This window comes from Alosa pseudoharengus, unplaced genomic scaffold (assembly GCF_046254945.1).
Source record: "Alosa pseudoharengus isolate Yale_2024_CS ecotype anadromous, Long Island Sound unplaced genomic scaffold, YU_APseudo_1.1 YU_APseudo_1.1_scf_37, whole genome shotgun sequence".
Taxonomy (NCBI): Eukaryota; Metazoa; Chordata; class Actinopteri; order Clupeiformes; family Clupeidae; genus Alosa; species Alosa pseudoharengus.
In genome coordinates this window covers 9972-33567 of record NW_027468754.1, presented here as the reverse complement: position 1 = coordinate 33567, position 23596 = coordinate 9972, and the positions used below count along the sequence as shown (strand labels likewise).

Sequence of the window (23596 nt, the reverse complement as noted above, 5' to 3'; positions counted from 1 at the left end):
CTGAAGTATAAATCAGCTCCCTTAAACCCATGCTAGGCTTATTAGAGAAAGTGGGGGGAGGGAGGAAAACCGATTCAAAAAATTAATGTCATGTCCATATTCAACATTAAGACTTCTGCTATGTCAGTCGATCACTACTACAAGCAATGAATTTGGTATCTCCAAACAAGAGGCCACCCATTTGCCAAATATTGTCGTTTTACTACCGGTACATACAATCTACATAGCATCTAACACTCCTGTCATTCTTTGTTTCTTGAGTTACCACCAAACCATACCAAACTTCTTTCGAAACTTAATCCTTTTTTTTTTCATTTCAGTGCCTCTAAAGCATGAGCAACTAGCAAGCCAGTTGCTAAGTTGCTGTAGTTGATCATCTATATGCTCATTAGTAAAGGATGTTGAGTTGTCAATGTATATTAATTCTCCTGTATATACAAACATGACTTGCATCTAAATTGCTCAGATCTAAGATTAGTTTCATCGATCCATGCAGTTATTGAACATTACAGTTTAAATAGCATATATCATATGAGCATAATTAGTAGAATATTAGATTGGATTTAGTCATCATGACTGAACAGTGGAAGGTATGCTGGTAGATATGCACACATATACTGTAACATAACATAGTCACATTGGTGGCAGGAGGACTGTGCTCAATGCAACGTTTATGCACCAGCCTATGTACTATATAAAGGATTTTAATCCTACTCACAAAGACTCCTTCTTTTATATACTACCATACCCACAGACGACTTGGAGACTGTGTCCACACACACACACACACACACACACACACACACACACACACACACAGAGGCTTGTTTCTAGGGAAATGATGGCCAACACGTGAGGCCGCAGAAGCACCCCTGTGCAGTACTAGGGCAGTGGTTCTGGTCTGCAGCTGGCACTGTGCTCCATAAATCCCTGGCTCCCACATGGAGCCCCCCATCAGAAGGCAGCGCACCCAGGGACCCCTAAATACCCAGCGTCTTGCTGTGGGGCTCTGGAGGTCCTCACCATTTCCATTTCCATCGCCCCAAAAGCCTGGAGCCAGCATGTGGTGATGTTTTAAGTCATGCCTCTCTTTCCAAACATACACACACACACACACACACACACACACACACACACACACACAAACACACACACACATGCATGTAATCAGTCCCTGTTGCTTGTTGGAGGAGACGTGGGGTGAATGTTGGAGTAAATGGAGAGAGAGGGGTCTTGTTTAATGGAGTCCAAGCATTGAAAGGACTAACAACTGTTTTCTGTTAATGATCTACTCACGTGAGGTTTGAGTGCATATGTGAGTGAGCTCATATTTGTTCATGCTAGTCCTTTTTAAGGTTTTATGAAGTAAGAAGAAACAGCCGACGAGTAAGTCGACTGAACATGTAAACTACTCCCCACCTTATTTATTTTTGCATGCTCGGCGCCATTCTCTTAAAACACTGCTTTTAAAAATAAACAGGCTCAACTGACTTGTTGAGTAAGGCTGTGTTAGCGCACAGTCATCGTCTTGATGAAAAACATCATGCCATGACCTGTTTCAGCAAATTCCAATTTTCAAATAGTCACATGCTTCTCCAGTAATCTGTCTCAGGCAAATTAAGTGTCAATCACACTATGTAGGGACACATATCCAGAGTAGCTGGACAAATCACTGGCATGTCAGTCCCGGCTTAATAGTGCCTCACAGAGAACATTTCCGACTGCCTTCTAAATGACTTGGCTTGTTTATTTGCTTTGTTCAAGGTGACTTCCTGTGAATCCAACATAGAGAGAAACAGAGAGAGAGAGAGAGAGAGAGAAGGCATGAGGAGAAGGTTTAAGAAACAGAGAAAGGAACAGACAGAGAAATAGGTGAAAAGGAAGAGCGGAAAATGTAGGAGGCACAATGTCAGGCTCAAGAAGCAGCGGGTGTCATGAGTAGTTGTTCTTTTTACTGTCCCCTCTGTTCCTCTGGAAGCCTTGCAGTTTGTTGCTCAAAAAACAAACAAGCAACCTCAGTGACCGTCAATGTCAGGCCGATTTGTCTCTTCTGAGTGTTCCTGCGCTGGAAGCAGGGCATGCTTTGGTTAGTCATAGCCTGGCCACACAGGAAGGCTGCCGAGATGGCAGTAGGCTCTGTTGATTCACAGACTGACACAGAAAGCCAACTCAGAAGTAAGGGTGGGGTGTGTGTGTGTGTGTGTGGGGGGGGGGGGCATGAGGGGGAAGAAAATAGGGAAAGAAGGCTTAACACATTGTACAAACCATCCATAATGAACACGTAATAAATGTATTAATGTATAATAATGCTACATATTGCAATCATATTCATATATACCTATGTATGAATGTGGTTTAGATAGTGGGTTATCTAGTCATTGCAAAATACAGTGTAACAAGGCGCTGTAATTTTGCTCCTTTGCTCAACAGACAGAACAGACAGTTGACACAAACACAGCATTCAAGTCTAATATTTGTTAACATTCTCAATTGGGTGCCATGTAATTGGGAACAGCAAGTAGCCTACTGTCTGACTTAATATAAAGGCCCCTCCATGGAGTTGTTTACAGATGTTGAGGTAGATTTTGATTTCAGCACCACCACATTGGCTGCAGTGTTTTGTGCTTAACCGCGGAGTTGCCCATTCCCCATGCTGCGCAGTCACAGTCAGACTACAAGGAGTCTTTCACTAGTCTTTCACAGCGCTGCAATAAAATTGTCGCCCTCAAGTCGACACAAATCTCAATATGGTCATTGTAAGCGTGCGCACTGCATGCATCACCCCACCAAACAAGCCTGTTATCCTTCATCACGGGCCGCATTGGGATCTAACGTCTCATAAAATCATAAAAAAAAAGTCGATGCTAGTGAAAGCAAGGGAAAGTTTGGTGTGTGGATGAATAACAATGAGCTTTGTCGGAGGCCTTCACGAACAGCGCTTATTGAAAGGCCAGACCATTCAAAAAGTTCTACCGGTCAGCTAATTGAATGAGGGATAATCAGGCAGACGAGGCGACAGATGCTCGCGTGCCTTTACAACGGTGGCTCCAGGACGAGCGACTGGGCGCATTCCGCTTAGAAAAAGGAGGAGAAAACTTTACCCCCACAGCTTGAGTCGAACCTCATCTCGATTGTACCCCCACCTGCTACGTCTATTGTCTGGACGGAGCAAAGTTCAGCATATCAATGACAGCCTTAAATGCATACCCTGACTTTATTGTCGAGGGAGGGCTGAGCAGCAGCAACGATGGTCTTGGTCTTTATTCAACATGATGATGATGTGTTATAAAGTTGTAGCTTACACCATGATAGTCAACTTATTTAGCTTGACTATTGCTGTTCTCTGTCTGTCTGTGGACAATGTATGCATTCATTCACCAATCCATCAACACATATCCCACATCTTCCTAAATGTGAGGCAATCTGAAAATAGCAAATACTTTGAGGAGTGGAAAATATTGCTCCATCTCTCAGCCAGTTTTTTTTTAGATCGACTGTCATCCTTGACTAATGCGTTTGTATCATTAGTGAATTTGTTCACACGTTTGAAGAAGTAAGAGTTTAAAACAGAATAGGGGATTTCTATTGAGAGACCATGCCTAAATGTATTAAGCTTGCATCTGCTTTTACTTAGCATCTACATCTTTTTTCATAGGAAAGGGAGGGGGCATTCCAGCGCCCCTTAAATGTGTGGAAATTCTGGCGGACTTTGACGTCTTTGTTCTGCCAATGTGATTAGCGCTTCGTCCCGCGCTAGGATAATTGCATTACAGCTCTCTGTGCTTGCCGCGCCAAAGCGAGCACCCGTCCGTATCAAACTAGGTTAAAAATGGAGTCTATGTGTTTGGCAAAGAAAATGCAAACGTTTTACAAACATAGCTGGTATGAAAAGAATAAATGGACAAACAAAAGAAAGGCATTAGGCGATCCCTGCCTTTAGTATTCCAAGGGCACAGGCACCCAAATTTAGGGGCCACTTGCTTAGTAAGTATTCTAAACAAAACGGACATTTCAGGCAGAATGAAAACGCATCCAAGTCAGAACTGGTTCAGTGTGGTTAGATGTAATAATAATATTAAGAAGACGTAGAAGAAGAAGATGATGATTATGAGGATGATGCTGATGGTGAGGAGGATGATGATGATGATGAAGAAAAACAAACCACAAGCCAGATTCAATGGCACCCACCATGCACAAACATTTCCATCCTTAGATGTTTAATAAAGCTGGTAAAATGTCATGCCATTAATACATCTGCTGATGCTTTTAAAAGGGCTTTCAGAGTGGTGTTCTTATACTCTTTCATCACTCCTTCCTGAGGGAGCAAAACGTGAGCTAACGGAATAGGATTTGTTTCGCTTTGTAAAGGAAACTAATTTTGGTCTTAGTATTTTGAATAGGAGTTTGTTCAAAGATGAATCTGCACAGTGACCGGGGTTCGGTGCCAGCGACCCTCGCCAGATGGCAACGGTATTGCAAGGTCCCAGTTGCGCATGTTCATCTTGAAAAGCTCACACGGATATTAATTTTTTGGAACTGATCGGCTATTCATCAGGGTATCAGAGCTTTGTAAACTGACATTATTCACGGGGACAAAAATGTACACCGGCGTGACTCAGTCTTCAAACCATTCGTGATGATTTGGTGGCGTGCTTAAAGACGATGCACGCATGAGAAAACGTCCCTTTCCATACAATTGAATTTAATTGAAATTAAGTTACTATTTGTCAATCTTAATGCTATGCGAAATATGACACTGATTGGAGCACATGATCGACCATAATACCAATAAACTGTTTTTAAATTCCTGTTTATAGGCTACTCCTTAATGTTACTTTGCGAGAGAGTGCATATCTGGTATATCTGTTGCACATTACCGCTTTCGTGTCTACTCAACCACCAAAGACCTTTTAGCCCGTGTCGATGAATAATTAAGACCCAACCAAACGTTGATGGCGAAAGTTTGTCTTGAGTTATTTTGTCTTGCCTCTGTTAGGCAGGAGGAGGGAGATAGGGGGTGTGGGGGGGTGGGGGGTACCCGAAAGGGCGGGGTTTGCCCCCCCCCCCCCCCCCACACACACACACACACACGCACACACCTCTTACCCACTCTGTCGCTTTAATATGGATCTATAGCCGGTCTGTATTCAATGGTCACTGACTGGGAGGGTTGAGGGGCAGTACTTGATTTAGGAAGCGTTTTGTCCTCACGGAGCAAGGCTGAGGCGCATTTTTTCTCCCCAAAGAGCTGGGCTATTTGGGCCAGTCAGTCTGAAGTGGCAACCCAGACAGCGGGAGGCACTGCATCGAGCGCACATACACACATACTAACCACAACCTGCGCTCTGTGCTTAAGTGGATGCATGCAACAGATTTCTCTCCGGATAACACAGAAGATATTGTGAGTGTGGTCACGTTTTCAATAGATTTCGTTGGGTACCTCTCGCGTTTTTCAGCACACAGGGTGACCATTTCTGTGAAAATGCTTTTGAATCGATAACTTTGGGCACAAAAAAGTAATTTGGTCTGCAAAGCATTTTTTTCGAATTGGGTTCACTGAACATAAAAGAGAAGAACTGAGAACATGGATATCAACAGGAATGGTGCGTTTATTTTTATAAGAACATTGAAACTTCTTGTGATGATGATACTGATACAACATGTAACTGGCAAGACACTGAAGTACCAGGTTTACGAAGAACAAAGGATTGGAACTGTTATTGCACGACTAAAAGAGGATGTAGCTGATGTTTTGTCGAAACTTCCAAGCTCGGTGTCTTCGCGTTTCAAGGCAATGCAAAGAGGGAGCACATTACTGTCTGTGCGCGAACAAGACGGCGAGATCAGCATCAGGTCAAAAATAGACAGAGAAAAACTGTGCGAGAAAAATGTGAACTGTTCTATCGAATTCGATGTGTTGACCCTGCCTACGGAACATTTGCAGTTGTTCCACGTCGAGATACAAATACTTGACATTAACGACAACGCTCCTCAATTCTCGCGGTCAGTAATTCCCATAGAGATTTCTGAAAGTGCGGCTGTAGGCGCACGGATTCCCTTGGACAGCGCAACGGACCCTGATGTCGGAGATAACTCTCTTCACACATACTCCCTGACCCCAGCAACGGACTTTTTCATGATTGATATCCTCACACGAACCGATGGTGCCAAATATGCGGAGCTCGTTGTGCTTAGGGAATTGGATAGAGAGACACGGTCCAGCTATGAACTTCAGTTAATTGCATCGGATAAGGGCGTTCCCCCAAAATCTGGTTCCACACTCCTTAAAATCAACATTGCCGACTCAAACGACAACAACCCTGTCTTTGAGAAGCCATCTTATGTGATTAATCTATTGGAAAATTCACCTATAGGCTCCATGATAATTGATCTGAACGCCACAGACCCTGACGAGGGCACCAATGGAAAAATAGTCTACTCTTTTAGTACTCACGTGTCCACGAAAATTCAAGAGACATTCAAAATAAACTCAGACAATGGACAATTGACTCTGATTAAAAAGGTCGACTATGAAACAACCAACTCTTTTGATATTGATATACAAGCACAAGACCTTGGCCCTAATTCAATGCCAGCGCACTGTAAGGTCATCATTAAAGTTGTAGATGTGAATGACAACAAGCCAGAGATCAGCATCAATTTAATGTCACCAGGAAACGAGGAAGTGGCATACATATCTGAGGGCGCAGCTGTGGACACTTTTGTTGCCCTGGTGAGGGTGGATGACAAGGACACAGGGCTCAATGGAGAGGTGATATGCAGGCTTCATGGACAAGGGCACTTCCGGCTCCAGAAGTCCTACGAGAAAAACTACATGATACTGACTGATGTTGCTTTGGACAGGGAGAAGAGGTCAGAATACAGCCTCACCGTGGTCGCCGAGGACCGAGGTTCACCCAGCCAGTCCACCATCAAACACTTCACAGTGCAAGTGCTCGATGACAATGACAATGCACCACGGTTCGAGAAGAGCCTTTACGAAGTCTTCAAGCCCGAGAACAACGCACCAGGTGCATACCTCACCTCCGTGGTGGCCGTGGACCCTGACCAGGGTCTCAACAGCCAGGTGAGCTACACTATCCTGGAGAGCATGGTGGATGTCAGCTCCATCTCCACCTACGTGACCGTGGACCCGTCCAATGGTGCCGTGTACGCGCTCCGCTCGTTTGACCGCGAGGACGTGAGTCGGGTAGTATTCACCATCCAGGCCCAGGACGCGGGCAGCCCACGGCTGAGCAGCAACGTCACCATGGTGCTCACACTCCTGGACGAGAACGACAACCCGCCGTTCATCGTCTCGCCACAACTCTGGAACCACACGGCCGACGTGCCTGTCTCCCGCTACACGCCCGCCGGTCAGGTGCTGACCACCATCCAGGCCACAGACAAGGACGCCGGCGCCAACGGCGAGCTCACCTGCATCATCGTGGCCGGCAACGAGGCCGGCTACTTTGCCATGGACAGCAAGACGTGTGAGATCCGCACCAACGTCAGCGTGGAGCAGATCCCGGCCGACCACATGGAGGTCACGGCTCTCGTCCAGGACAAGGGGCCGGAGCCACTGACCGCCAGAGCTGTGCTCAAGTTCACCATCTACGAGAACATGGACAGCGCCATCCACACGCACACGGCCGACGGGGGGGAGGCCTCCCTGGACGTGTCCCTGATCATCATCATCTCTCTGGGCGCCATCTGCGCCATGCTCCTGGCCATCATGGTGGCCTTCGCAGTTCGCTGTGGACGGGAGAAGAAAGACACCCACTCCTACAACTGCCGAGTGGCCGAGTCCACATACCAGCATCACCCTAAGAAGCCTTCCAGGCAGATCCACAAGGGCGATATCACGCTGGTGCCCACGGTCAACGGGACCCTGCCCATTCGTGCACACCACCACTCGCCCGCGGGCTCGCCCCTGGCGGAGAGGGCGCAGATGAGCAGCCGGCAGAGCCACCATAGCCGCCAGTCACTCAATAGCCTGGTTACAATATCGTCCAATCACATCCCAGAGAGCTTTGCCTTGGAGCTGGCCCATGCTACTCCACCTGTGGAGGTAAGAGCACTCTGTTTTTTGCGTGGGAGGTTACACAGATGTAAGCTGACACATGTAAACACATACACACAGACACACACACACAGTTCACAAACCATGGCTGATACAATGACTAGAACTCATAGTAGTAGCTAGAAATTTTGTTTGTACAACATTCCCAATTTGTCATCCTCCTGCACTGTTTTCCTTTGTTCACCAGCCCTTATTCATATGTGGGTGTTCATCATGTGGTTGCCTGCTATTCGTTTCATTGCATGCATCCATCGACTGTCATTCCACCTCATTGTCATTCACTGTGTGTCTGTCTTGGTCTCCATCCGTATTCATTTTTTGTCATTTGTGTCACTTTTTTTTAAATATAGCAAGTCTCACAGCTTCTGTCACTGCTCCATCAGGGCCACTACCAACCAAGACCAAGTTTCCGAGGAAATAAGTACTCAAGGAATTACAGGTAATTTACCCCCCCCCCCCCCCCCCAACCCCTTTATCCTGAAATGTCATTTCAATTTGGTTGAGAGAACAGGATATTTAACAGGACACTACCCATTCAGATTGGGCTGCGGTAGCACTGGTGAAAGAGATTCTCTGTTGCCTTGGTCACCCAGTTTTGTTGCAATACCATTGGACAGCTCATCACATGAGGTCATAGCTTGCTGTTGTGATTTGTTTTGTCTCATTTGTTTGTGTTGACAAATCACACTGTATTCAACAGGAGAAGCAGTGTTGACAGTCATTTCATTTTTGCAAAGACATGTTTTTGGTATTGCATCTCAGTATGATGTATTTTCTCTTTTTATTATCATATTAAATGGACAATGGTGTTTCATCATTTTGTGATGAATGTACAGCTCAGGACTTTATACCAAAGGTTTTTACAGTACAATAAATGTTTACATGGATTTTCATTGACTAAATTTGGCTTTAGAATGTAGTTGAATGACACCCCCCCCCCATCTATCTTGTTGTCAGGTATGGCCTCCAAGACATGGATAAGTTCAGCCTGAAGGACAGTGGGAGAGGGGACAGTGATGCCGGGGACAGTGACTGTGACATGGGTCGGGAGTCGCCGATTGACCGGCTCCTCGGCGAAGGATTCAGTGACCTCTTTCACATGGATGCCCATCAGCGACTCCACCCAGGTGAGACGGGCAGGCAGAGGCCAAGTGTCCCTTTCACTGACGGTCAGGGGGTCGTTTTCTCTGTGATGCTGTAGCCTATGGATCATTGCCATCTACCCACAGGGACCCTGACCACTTACTTTAGGTCACTCTCTGGGCAGGCTGTCTGCCATAGGTCTGTTTCTCTATCCCATTGACTATTGTGTCCTTTGTAAACATATATACAGATTAGGTTGGAGAATGAACCCAATATCATCATTAGTCAGTAACCCTCATTATTTTTTGATTGCAAAACACCCACCTCGCTATCTCAACACCATTTTCAACAATACATTTTTTGTATTGTATCTTCTCTCCACCTAAATGTGTAGTGTAAGAGGCTAGGAGAGTGAGGGATGGAAAGAGAGAGAGACAGAGAGAGAGAGAAAGAGGGAGAGAGAGAGCAGGCGAGAGGGACTTTTGTCACTCATCTGTATGCATTTTCAGTTTGTGCACCGTGAGTGACAGCTCAGTGCTTTCAAGTCTGAACTGAAGAAAATTCACAGTAATTGCTTTCAGAATGATGTTATTCCCCCCTGGAGGCCTCCCATTTTAGCCAGCTCTCACAGTTGTTCTTGCTTTATGGAGAGTCAGAGAACAAGAGCACAGCATTGATTGGTGCCTTTTAACCACTTATGTGCCAGCCAGCCAGCCAGCCAGTCGCTCAGCTCCAGTCTCTTATGTAGGGCTCGTCTCTGCTCTGCTTTCCTAATGAAGAGTCTGTTTTGCTCCCTCATTTCCTTTCCTTTCTTCCCTTCTCGTCCCTACTCTTCTCTTTACTCATCTTCTCTTCTCCTTTTCTCTTCTCTCTTCTTCTCCCCTCTTCTCATCTGTTATCTTCTCTTCACTCCTCTCTTATTTTTCTCTCCTCTCCTCTCCACTCATCTCCACTTCTCTTCACTCTTCTCTTACTTTTCTCTCCTCTTCACTCCTCTCTTATTTTTCTCTCCTCTCCTATTCTCTTCACTCATCTCCTCTTCTCTCCTCTTCACTCTTCTCTTACTTTTCTCTCCTCTCCTCTTCACTCCTCTCTTTTTTTATCTCTGTTCTCGTTTCTTCTGCACTTGTCTTCTCTGCTCCTCTCCCATTTTTCTGCCCTGCTTGATTCAGTCTCTTTGTCGAGTCTTGACTGAACATGAGCATCCTATTAACCTCCATGTCTGTGTGTGTCTGTGTGTCTGTCCCCTGCAGCCATGAGACTGTGCACTGAAGAATGTCGCATCCTGGGCCACTCTGACCAGTGCTGGATGCCCTCCGTCCCCTCCCCAGCCTCCACCTCCTCCGACTACCGCACCAACATGTACATCCCAGGGGAGGAGGCCTCGCCACAGGCCCTGGTGGAGGAAGACCAACAGTCTGTGGACTCCTCTGGCGACCGCAAGAAGAGCTTCTCCACCTTTGGCAAGGAGTCGGAGGAGGAGTGCGGAGTAGGAGGCTCTCTCTTGTCCGAGATGAACAGTGTGTTCCAGCGCCTCCTGCCGCCGTCCCTCGACACGTATGGCGAGTGCAACGAGATGGCCGAGCGTTCCGTCGCCTTGGAAACCCGACGGGGCTTCCTCCCTGGCAAGTCGTCGTCGTCATCGTCATCCTCGTCCATGTACCCGCAGGGCGTCGCCGCCTGGGCTGCCAACACGCACTTCCAGAACCCAAGCAACACGTCGGGCAATCACATAACGACGCCAACGCACGGGCCAGCCAATCACGTGACGGCTACCACCCAGACGCACCTCAAATGGCTGCCGGCCATGGAGGAGATCCCGGAGAACTACGAGGAGGACGAGCTGGACAGTGTACTCGGGCACCTACAGAGCAAGCGCAGCGACAGTCGCCATGAGGTCACCATGGACACAGGCGAGCTCGTGGCCGAAATCAACAAACTCTTGGTCGACGTCCACCACAACTAGACTGCTCCCAATCCAAAAACAAAACGAACCTATTAAAATGTGAAATGGTCCCCCGTCAAAGTCTTTCTGATTTCCCTCGCCCACTGTTTCATTTGACCTGAGGGTGGAGAAATCAGAGAGAATAATGCACTGTATCAGACATTCTGTGGCATTGATATTGTGAAGGTGTGTTTAAGTGCTAGTTATTTGGAAATGGCTTTGTTTCTCACACATTTTTATTTCTTTTGGTATACAGTGTGCACATTGTGATTGTAACTACCTTTGTATTTTAAGAATACGTTTTTTTACACAATATTTATATATGTATGCTTGTATATATTACAAAAAACAAACGGATGTCTATTTTTATATTTTTCTGCATGTCATCAAAAGATACTGTATGTTACTGTATGTGTGTGAGTGAGTGTGTGTATGCACACTGGGGCATATATGTGTGTGTATGTGTGCTTATGGGAGTGTATACAAACAAAAATATTTATAAATAAGTTTTGACATTGCGTGTGTGTGAATATGAGTATTACTCCATAACATGCTGAGAAACAGTGTTTGTATTGAGATGTGTTTTGTCTCTGTGTTGACACCACCTGTACTCTGACTTCTAGAGAAGAAAGTGGCAAAATAATTCAACCACACCACAAACCTACTGGACGTTTTCTGTTTTCATTTTATTACAGTAACTATTGTCCAATTGTCAACAAAGAGCGAGAGTGTAAAAAAAATCTTGAAAAATAGATACTGAGATCTCTCGAACTGTACATGCCTTCTTTTTCTGGCTATTTATTTGTTTGCCACAATACAATCCTTGTGCCTCCTACTCTTGGATCTGAGCCTTTTTTCTTGCCTCTATGTACTACAGCTCCCCCTACTGTTGAGTGCAAGAACTTCACTCTCAGGCAAATCTGGTAGAAGAAGGACACACATTCTCAGTGCGCTCCTTATACTACTAATTTAATTAGGCTTGTGTGGATAATCCCAGACAATACATTTGCTTAATATTACTTTACATAAAGCACTGCTGTGTCTCATGCGATAGGCCAATTTAGCCTCATTCCCACCTCATTTACCTCGGGATCACTTAGAGTTCCCATTCCCATTATCCATCATTGTGGAGAAGAACATGCCTGTTGTTTAAACAGATGAGTTCACTTTTTGCTCACAGATTATCATTGTCAGTACTAATGCTATGCATCTGGCCATGTTAAACACCTGTTGGCATTTATAATTCAATAACAGGCAGCTGTTGTGTTTTGGAAATAAGCCAGTGGGCATTCATCTATGCTGGCTGACCATGTGTGGCGAGATGCTAACATGCTAGCATGCTTTTAGCTGGTCTCCTCTGGAAGCTCTCTGCTAGGTTCTGTTGAATCTTTGTGGGTTTTGGAGATCACCTTTTTTGCATAATAGTTCAAAAGGCATGGAATTCCAGGCCTGACAATGGGAATACTTGCTGATATATGTCTGGCTGCATGACTGTCTATCTGTCTGCTTGTGTGTTTGTCTGCCGCCACCCCCCCCCCCCCCCACCTCTCTCCTCTCTCTCATTCTCACACACACACACTCTCTCACACACCCTCTCTTTCTCTCTCTCTCACACACACACTCTTTCTTACACTCTCTCTATATCTCATGGTTTTATTTTGTTCAAGCCTGCATTATTATGTGCTTAAAAATAATTTCTCATGACAAACTTGAAGAGGCTGATCATTACCTGCATTTGTAACCAAATGTGTTGACCTTTATAGGCCTCTTTATTACACTCAACATGCTTTAACACTGACATCTACAAGACTGCTTATTGGTCCAGTGTATGCCTTTTGGTTTTCGCCTTTGAGGGGCTATGGATTGTTAGGACAATACCACAACAAAAATCACAAAATTGAAGTGCAGATTATGAGACAACAACGTACAGTCACTTTTTATTTTTATTTTTCCTCTATGCTTTTACCTACTACTGCTTGTTGTTCTCTGTTCTCTGATGGTGAAAATCACATACTATACCGAAATTATTGACCAAGCAGGAAGTCCATGCAAGATACGATGGAGGAAGCAGAGCAGAGGATACTCTACAACTTTACTAGGAAAATGTAGCCTTACGTAGCCAGACTCAATTCTATACAGTATTTTAATCTGGTACTACACCTTTGGGATGTAACTATGGGACATATTTCAACCAATACAGGGGAAATATGTCCCTGCACAGAATTGGATAGACCTAACCAATCAGAGCAACAAAATATGTGAATCCTGTTGGGAGAACAGCCAAAAACATCCTTTGCTATGCACAGACGCATTTGATAGACATCCGTGGCACCCAATAAACGGATATTTTTCAAATACGAGAAAATGAACGCTTGGTTCCCAGACCTCGTCTCATTGAGAAGTGGTGGCGCTAGCCAGGCTAGGCCTAAAGGCTTCTCAATGGAGAATATCCAGACCAAATTTCCCGACACTAAAGTTTTTGGGCGTGGTAAAATCGGGAGGGCTTCCAGGCTAGGGAAGATGGGTTTTGGACTGAAACTAAGGATGGACTATTACCTCAAGACATCTGTTCACACCAGTCATTCTAAGGATATGGCTGAGCTGAAGGTTTTTTTTACCTTAATATAACTCAGGGGTGTGATTGGCAAAGGTAAAAAAAAAGGAAAATATATGTAGCATGGAGTGCCCCCCCCCACCCATAGTAGTGTACTATAATGTTGGCTACCGTATATATTTACATGACCTACACTTCATAAAATTCATGAGGCAAATCCTATGCAAGGGTGGCACTAGAAAAGGGTCTTAAAGAAAATAGGGGGGTCCGGGGGCATGCTCCCCCAGAAGAAAATTTTGAAAAATAACCCTTTAAATTATGACATCTGATGACTTTTATGGCAAGTATTGATACATTGAGATACATATATTTCAAACATTATAGCATATTACAATACAGCCTACAAGGCCTAAAGAAAACTATAGAGCAAAGTAGCCTAGGCCTACACAAGACTAAACCAAATATGGCTGAAATATATAGGCCATCATGATCATTTTGCCAACAGTGACGCAGAACCATGGATTTTTGGAGTTGAACCATGGAGTTTTAAAAGCGGCAGCGCACACACTAAATGGAGAGCTAGGGTTAAAATGCGGACTGCGCCTTTAAATTTGCGTCTTTTTATCTATCAGCACAATGCTACAGTAGGCTATTTCCACTAAATATTCAGCTCAATATTATGTGCCAGACGTTTACTAAGTATGCCAAAGCTTTGATCTCGCACCGTCACCATAACGTTACGTTTTCTCATGGTGGCCGCATCCTGAAATATGTTTTAGACAAGGGGCGCAAGGTTCACGGGGTTGAACGGCTGGACAAACCCGAAATGACCAGGTGTTCACTAAACAATGTAGGAGTAGGCCTAAGGTAGACAGGCTTTGGAAACCTGTAAGGTTAGGCTAGTCTGTCACAGCTAACTTCAAGCACAGCTTACACGCGCAGAAATTAAAATTCAATATCAGCAAACGAGATTCATTATCGGAAAATCCTGACGAACTCGATGCAAAGCCATGATGTCTTTTTAAATCAATTTGTTGACCCGTTTCATGGCTTCTGCTGAGAAACTCGTTAGCCACATACACTGACCTTGAATCAAGCATTCTTCAGAACGCAGCTGATCAACCCGCCTACTTGCACTTTCAATAAAATCCACAAGTAAACGGAATACACTTGCGGCGTGACCAGTGGCGTAACAAACAATGGTTGGCCCAGGTGCGAGAGCACTGTGCGGGCCCATACCGACATAATTTGGCCCAGGATGAATTAGCACTGATACATGCAATACACATTAAGGGTGATTTCAATTGTTTATACAAAGGGCCTGAGGCACCGAAGTAGTTTAGTAGTTACATATTACAATTTCAAATAAAAAACACACGACTACATCGGATGCATTACATGTGAAAACATTAAAAATAATTTTATTAAAGCCTGCAGGCCATGGTAATCTAATATTACTGCATTAAAAAAAACTCGCATGGAATTATGGGAACACTCAATGCGCTCAATGCGCTTCAACCCTCTGCTGAAACTGCAAGCGTTGCTTGCTTATAAACTCGCACTGCGCAGAAACAAAACTTAATGTAGCCTAACTTATTTAACCGTGCAGAAACCAAATAAAATCATTCATATGCATACAATCCCCAATATGTTTGAATTAGGCCATTAGAAGAAGGCCATCTTACGAGCCTTTCGTTGTGCAAAATCGTTAACGATGTTCCCAATATTTAATGCTCTGGATCTCATATTTTCAATGGACAGGATAGCTAACCCACTGAACCTCTCCTGCCCCATGCTGCTCCTTAGGTAGGTCTTAATAAGTTTGAGTTTAGAAAAAGATCACTCAGCTGTTGCCACAGACACAGGCAATGTCAGAAACAACATGAGAGCAGTACACACTTCCCTGAATGTGGATGTTACACTGTTATAATCTACCACCAGCATTTTGGCAAGTTGAAAAATAGATGACTTTTGAGAAATCACTGGTTTAAAGCAAGACCTGAATGAGAGGAGTTGTGTTGGGAATGTCGGTGCAATATCCCTGCTATAATGGTCTGACAAACGTCTTGCCTTTTCAAGCAGTTCATCATCACCTGCGAGTTGAAGGGTCATAGGACGTAAAGACTCAAACACATGACAAGTTTCCCGCATACTTGCAAATCTTTGGGAGAGCTGACTGATTATGATGTCCAGAGTTGCATTAAATACCTGCACTTTGAAGTATCTCTCTGCATCGGTTAAGCGCTCATCTTCCGATAGTTAGTCAAAGTGACGCTTCACTCTCCGTGCTCTAACATTTTCAAATGTACTCTGAACCCCCCATTTATTTGCGAGCGTCTGCGCTGTAGCCTTGGCCTGGTCAAAGGCACGCCGGTAGTCAGAAAGGACCTGTATAGAATTTTCCAGCAATTGCATTGCGGGGGTAGCGACGGGCCCCGGGAGGTCACGGGCCCTGGTGCGACTTGCTGCACCTACTATAGTTACGCCACTGGGCGTGATATTCGGAAAGATGTGAAGCACAAAACCCGTCGTCATTGTCAGCGGCCTGTTATAACAATGGCCTGTGTTATACAGAAATATAGCCTACCTCTGACCGACAGACACCCCCCCCCCCCCGAAAAAACCCCTCATCGGATCTATACGAATTGCGTGGGTCTCATTTTCAAGTAAAAAAAAAACGGAATTCCGTTCACACCCCTGAATCACAGAATCACACCCCTGTTACATGCATATGGAAAGGCTTTGCAGTAGGATTGTCCGATGGTCAAGCTGTTGCTTCAATTTGTGTTTTAATTTAGCCTATGCGACGCACCGATGCTGGGTTGATGCGCAAGTTCAAAATGTTTAGCCGACTTGTTCAATAAAGTCGACTTTTCATGTCCTGAATGTAACATGCCTATGGTAAGGCTTTGCAGTTGTCAAATATGGTCAATCTATTGTCTCAATTGTATTTAATGTGATGCACAGAGGTGGAAGTAAGTCACACATGTGCAAGTCACAAGCAAATCTCAAGTCTTAACCTTCAAGTCTCAAGCAAGTCCAAGTCATTTTTTGTGACAGTCAAGCAAGTCAAGTCATAGCCAAATCATTGAAATTCATGATGACTTACCCATGTTTTCATTTTAAAATAAGCTACAATAGGCTAGTTATAACTGCTGAAGTTTTATTTGTAACAAACAAATAGACATTGCATTCATTCAAGCCACACAGCCTACATCTGAACGGTTTATAGAACAAGACGAAATGTATACAAATAAAAATAAATGTATTTCAAGACCTATTATAAAATAGCCTATTATTGTTTCAATATGCCTCAAATATTAGGTAGCCTAGCTACATCAAATCATGAAAATATATTCAAACAGTTCAAGTTACACCTGTCCTGACCTGTCACATCTCCAGGGAACCAATAATGTTTAAAAAGTGAACTAATCAATCAATCAAACGCTGCCGCCGACGTCACTGCCAAACTTTGACAAGCGCGACAGCGCAATGGGTTTTAGGAGGGTTTAGGACCGTCAATTCTATATCATATTATACATAAGCCTAACATGTGAAATAAGCTACTTTTCTATGCTGATTGGCAGTTAGCTAGGCCTACTGTTGTTAGTCTACTACTAGGCTGGGCCCAGTTTCCCGATAACGACGGAGACACGCTCTTAAGAGGGTTTTCTACGATTCATCTTACGATCGTTCGTTTGGTTTTTCCGACTGTTTCCGACTGTTATTTTACATGCACACCGCTGACATTATATTGAGGAAAAAGTATAGCCAACCAAGCTCAAGTAGCTCAGTGTAGCAGGACGGACCTTACGTAGGCCTAAATTAGGACTTTAAAAAATATTGTCGCAAATTATCGGCCAGAATTCTGTTATCGGACCGATAATAATATTTTCATTTTTTCACTTATCGGCTAATAATATATCGGCCGCAGATATATCGTGCATCCCTAACGGAAAGTGTGCAATCATACATCGATGCCTGGCGATGCTCTGGCCGTCTGTGCCTCTGACTCCGCTGCCTCATTTGGATGGTAACTCGACAGGTGAGCGTGAAAATGGGATGTTGTGGATGCGTAAGTAAACTGTTTTTTGCAGAGTCCGCAGACTACATTCTCTTTAAGGGTTACTTTACCATCTGCAGTGTACAACCCAAAGTATTTCCAGACACCACATTTTAGATGAGTTGGGGACGTAAGTGTCCGCTCAGGCTGGCCGTTCTGTGCGTTATCTTCCATTTTCAAAACAGGGTGGCTATTGAGGGCTCTGGCTAGAATACGTTTAGAGCACCCGCTATGAGATGGCAAACAATAAAATAAAAAACAAACTAATCATAGACTGTAAAAATGCGCTACACATGGCACTAAAAACTGAATAGTTTATTTATAGTTCGACTACGGCTATTTCACATCATGTTCGAATGCATTTGGAGCAGGAGGACGGTAGGCAGACTGCTCTTCGTTAGAGCCGCTGTTATCCAATGAAATTAAGTTGCCCTTCAGGGCGACTCCACTCGGACTCCATGCGCGTTCCCGAGCAACTTTTTCTTCTTCTTGTTACGTGGCAAGCAATGTATGTGCATTATCGCCACCCTCTTACTGGAGGACGACTCTCTTTTTACAGAATATCCAATAAAAATCGACGTTGGTCCATGCGTCATTTCCAGCTTTGGAACTTGGCGCATGGTCAGAGCCCACTGGCGCTGGATCCGAACCCCAGTGTTCATTATGGCGTTGACTATGAATTGGCCGGATTTACTAGCCTAGCCTCCACCATTCATTTGTATGAAGGGCGGGACTTAGTCACTCTCTCCAGTTATATATAATTCCTCCATGGTCCGTGATATTTTAAGGTCATGTGACATGGTGTCACGGTGGTAAGTCCCTCCCCGGCTGACAGAAGTCGGACAGAATTTCTAACCAGTAAGTATTGCGTCCATCCCAGTATGCATTGTGTTCAACCCAGCATGCATCACATCAAGTCAGATCTGCACAGATCTGCCTCAAGTCGAACAAGCCTGTAAGGATCCTAATTACCAGGCTGATGATAATCTTTTCAGTCATATATTGACTCTTGATCAACTACTAAGTGTGGGCCTATTGTGGGCCTACTGTCACATGTCCACAGGAGCAGTTAACTATAGGGACAGGAAATGTAATCAAATACTGTACCTTGTCATGTCTTGATTGATTCACTCTCACTACAACAATGGTCTCAAGTCTCATCAAAGTACTCTCAAATCAGATGACCTCCAACCATGTGATCCCAAATCAGCTGACCTCCAATCATGTGAATGTAACCAACCACAAACTAGGTAAACTATTTAAGTGAGGTTCACAGAGCATTCTAGGAGCCATTCTGTAGTCAGAATCTCCCGCACCACTAAGGTGTGTAGTCATCATCCTCTGAGCTGGTATGTTCATTCTCTGATTGTTTCATATGGTTTCCTAAATGTTCCTTTAACCTGTTTTCTTAACTTTCACATTATTCATTTAGATGTACCTTCTATAATGTATTGGATTAATTGATGTTACCCTCACTACTTCTATTGTACTTAATAGTCCAGAGTACAATTAGGTATCGTTACTGACCCGCACAGAATTATCGATTGGATTAGTTATACGCCGCCAGTACGTTAGGGAAGTACGTAGAAACTAATCACCTGGGAGCTGGCAAGTTATTATGAAATGACCAAGCATTACACAGCGGTGGGCAGTTTGTCAGCGATGGTCTAGATTGGTCGTGAAAACCTAGCACAGCCTGACCCCCTGTAGCATAGGAATTTGCTTGACTGTCTAACACGCTGGTGAGTATCGCAGTCCGGATCAGCATGTAACCTCTGACCACTTCCAGACCAATACGTGTTATGTTTAGGAACCGCCCGAATTAATCGGAGATTAGGTATAGGATATAGGAGACCTATAGTATATATTCCTAAGCTTAAGCGCGTGTCATAAGAAAACGAGTTAGGCATTCTCATTAACCATATGCATTGTGGGCATACCAGCCCACTATGGATAGCCATGTTACTTTGAACCGAAACTTTTCTAATACTGAGCGGAGTCAGATTTATTAGGTTTAACAGGGGTTTATAATCAATTGTTATATTTCCAACAGCGCGCGGACAGCTTCACGACTTCCTTCGACCACTCTCAGTTCCCTCTTTGGTCCTGACGAGTGACGTCATTACAAGCCTAATGTCTAATAAGGGGAGAACCGCCACTCTCGGGAAACTTCTGGTTTCTGAACTGGTTGCAGTTCCTTTTCTGGTTCCACATGAGGGCTGTACCCCTCAAATCCACTTTTCTCAGGATATAATTTTTTGCCCAGAAATTCTAATGTTGCAGTCAAAAGAGGGGGCAGTTTTTGAGTTACTTATTTGTTCTAAAAAGCTTTTCAAATGTGTCAATGACGTCATTCATTAGCAGAAAGCTAGTGTGTTGTGGGCAACAACGACCCAACCTGTTAGAAATCGAAAGGACGTGACTACTAGTTCATTCAACTTTTGACCTATAATCCATATTGAGCATGCAGAAACCACAATCAAATCTTCAATTTCTCAACGACAACCAGGTGAAAGAGACACATTTAGCCGTCTAGCTCCATAGACCCCCATTGTTTTTGCACTTATTCGTGATCGCCCCTAGCGGAACTGCAACAGATTGCAGGTACAATGGAGTTAATAGGGAGTGATCCGGCTCTCCGTAAACGGGCTCTGAGTCGGACAGAATTTCTAACCAGTATGCATTGCGTCCATCCCAGTATGCATTGTGTTCAACCCAGCATGCATCACATCAAGTCAGATCTGCACAGATCTGCCTCAAGTCGAACACGCCTATTGTTGCTCCAGTTGAAAAATGTTTCTGCGTAATTTGTCAGCTGTGATCAAAAACCAATAGTGACCTCTCTCCAACACCAAACACGAAGGGGCAAAGTAGGAGACAGCTGTAGCAAGGGACGTGATAAAACCCATGAATATGATCATTTGTTATTTCGTTTCTTATACATATTTAGTCGGCTCTTTTACGTGACAGAACAACTCTAAATCGGGTAGGGATGTCACGCATGAAAAAATGCTGCAGAAACACGAAAATACGACTGAGTTTAGTAGGCTATCGTTTCAGTTCCTGTTGATATCTATTGCACGATGGGTAATAATTTAAAGGAATCTAGTTGCAGTCTTGTAAATAGTGACCCTGCAAGATCCCCAGTCATTGCAAAATTATAGTCTATGACTTAAAACTCTTTTACTTGTCTTTAGATGTGAGAGGGTCTGAGTCTGTAGTCTTTCAAAAATCTTTTCCAAATCTTGCAAATCCAATGTCTGTCAGTGTAAGGAGGGCTTAACATACATTTGGCCAAACTACCTGAAACAACAAAGTATACACAGTTTTCTGGAAAAAATCTTCAATGGACTCACTCGTTGCATTGCATTCGATAATCGACTTGTACGGACTTTCCTTCGAGAGGAGCTGGTAGGGAGACAGTTTGGTAAATGTTCTTAACAGTCTTCTGTGATAAACTCTGGGCTCGCTAACTAGGTTGTTGGTGCTTCGTTTTATGTGCAGGGACCCTGAGCAAGCTACTGACCAGGGGCTTTCTAGAAAGCATCGTTTGCTAACTTGCGTCACAACCTTGGTAGTTCGCTCCATCGAAAAGGGAAGTTTGAACTCTCAATCGCAAACAAGGACGCAAAGTTTGGCCGTTTGAACTACTGCCCCTGGGCAGTTGCACTTGTGTCGTTCCTTGGTAGTTCCAGTTGGTGTCCGGAGCGCCTAACCAAAAATCACAATCGCCTAACCAAAAAATACAAAGTGGATGTTTATCTTGTGACTCAATGATTGATCTGTCCTACCAAAGTATCCCGAGGTCTTTATGTGGTCGGATAGAGAGTCCAGAATAAATTTCATCAAGCCAGTACCTTTCCGGAAATGTTGCTGCAGCTGGCTAGGGGAAAGTCCGTAGGAGTCGATTGCCGAGTGTGGAGTAACACGCTCTGAAAATTCAGAAAAAAAAAAACATAGTCCAGTCCATACAACTTTATTTCAATTTCGAAAGAAATACTGGACTGGTTTTTAAAAAAAAAAAAAACGGCAACGAAATTGTGAATTTCCAGAGTGTGTTACTCCACACTCGGCAATCGACTCCTACGGACTTTCCCCTAAAGACACCAGCTGCAGTAGCAACATTTCCGGAAAGGTACAAGGTACTGGCTTGATGAAATTCATTCTGGACTCTCTATCCGACCACATAAAGACCTCGGGATACTTCGGTTTGGCTTTAGGGACCCTCTACTCACTACCACGTAAGTGTAATGTTGTTTGGAACTGTAGAAGAGGTATAAAAAAGTGTTTTGTAGCGGCAAAATGACTTGCCCTGGTCACTTCCAGGCTAACGAGTTTTGACTAAAAACGGTAAAATCGAACTTTCTCAAAACACATCCGAATTAGCCTGGCGGGGCCATCCTATATCATTGAGATGTATAGTCTGGCATCCAATCATTCACCTCGCTTAATCCAAGGGGCGGGCAGAGAATTGTCTTTCAAACTGCCTAGGCATGCAATTGGCCAGCGCTACGACCATATCCGTATCCGGTAGGCAAAACGGCAAACACATCCTTCTTCGAAAGGAATGACTTAAGTGCATTGTGTTGCTCAACTTTCAAAGAAAAGCACAAGTCCAACTCCTCCAAAGTTGACGCCAACGCCGATTCAAACAACCGCTCTTCGTTCGCCATAGCCACCTTCCTTGTTGTTCACCGTCACAGGACTGTCGTTATCCTGTTAAGCCCGCCTTAAGACTCTCTAATGAAATAGAGCGCTGTGATTGGAGAACATCCACGGTGTTAAGCCAATAGAAATTCCTATGGTTCGATACTAGACGTACAGGCTGAGCAAATTAATTTGCCGCCGCTAGGGTGCGTCTAGATTTCTAGGCTACATCCAAATGACATGATTTTGATTAAAATCATCCGTAAATTGATCTAAAGTGCATTTTACTCCGGATAATTCCTTTAAGGTAAAAAAAAACCCTCTTTGGTGTTGCTTTAAGGCATTTGTGGAGAAGAAGGATGGTTTGTGTGTTTTCTTCCTACACCTCACGGTAAGCTATTTCGTTGCTCTGATTGGTTAGGTCTATCCAATTGAGTGCAGAGGCATTCCCCCCCCTGTATCAGTTGAAACACGCCCCATAATTATGTCCCAATGGAGCAGTATCAGACTCATATTCTGACTAGAATTGAGTATGACTACGTCAGGCTAATTATAATATTCACAGACGCTTAAAATCAGCACAGTGATAAATGGTTTAGTGGCTAAAGCAGGTGACTTGTTATCCCAGTGTTGTAGGTTCGATTTTCTTATGATGTGAGATTTGTCCTGTCTCGTAGGCCTACTCTTACTCAGAGGTGAAAAGAAAAGATTGGATGCGAACTCCGTCCGGCGTGCAGTGCGCCGACACGCTGCCGTTAAGCCACAAGACAGGTGATAAAATTTGCGATACCCAGACATTCCTCCAGGCTATATATTTTTTCCAACATAGATATTTAACACAAATAATGACTCATTGTAGTTCTCCTGTTTATTCGCTTGGAAAATCGCCACGTTTCATGTTGTGTGACCTTACACATTTTTAGCAACTACTCGTGCAACTGTATTTAAGTAGGGAAAACGTGGATGTGTTTGATTACTGCTATCTTCCTCCCTCTATGGCTACGTCTGAGCCCGCTAGCATAGCAACATGCTCACACATTTGCGCCGCGCACCAGAGCGTTTGAGTGCATGTACCGACACGGGATAGGTATGACTCGTGAAAGTTAAGGTAAGAACATATATTACTACTGACATTGGGTGGCGTTTTCCTTTAAGTTAACTGTTTTATATGCTTGCAATAGGTTTAGGTTTTTGCTGATGGCAATGACAATGCCAGTATTA

The 23596-nt window shown here is 44.2% G+C and overlaps 1 protein-coding gene across 1 annotated transcript; it reads left to right on the top strand.

Annotated features, from left to right (window-relative positions):
- Positions 1-5204: 5204 nt before the first annotated feature.
- LOC143101544 (protocadherin-18-like) lies at positions 5205-11931 on the top strand. Its single transcript, XM_076264749.1, has 4 exons — positions 5205-8071; positions 8434-8522; positions 9041-9210; positions 10420-11931. The coding sequence occupies exons 1-4, from the start codon at positions 5585-5587 to the stop codon at positions 11130-11132; spliced, it is 3459 nt and encodes a 1152-aa protein (XP_076120864.1). The 5' UTR covers positions 5205-5584; the 3' UTR covers positions 11133-11931.
- Positions 11932-23596: the final 11665 nt, after the last annotated feature.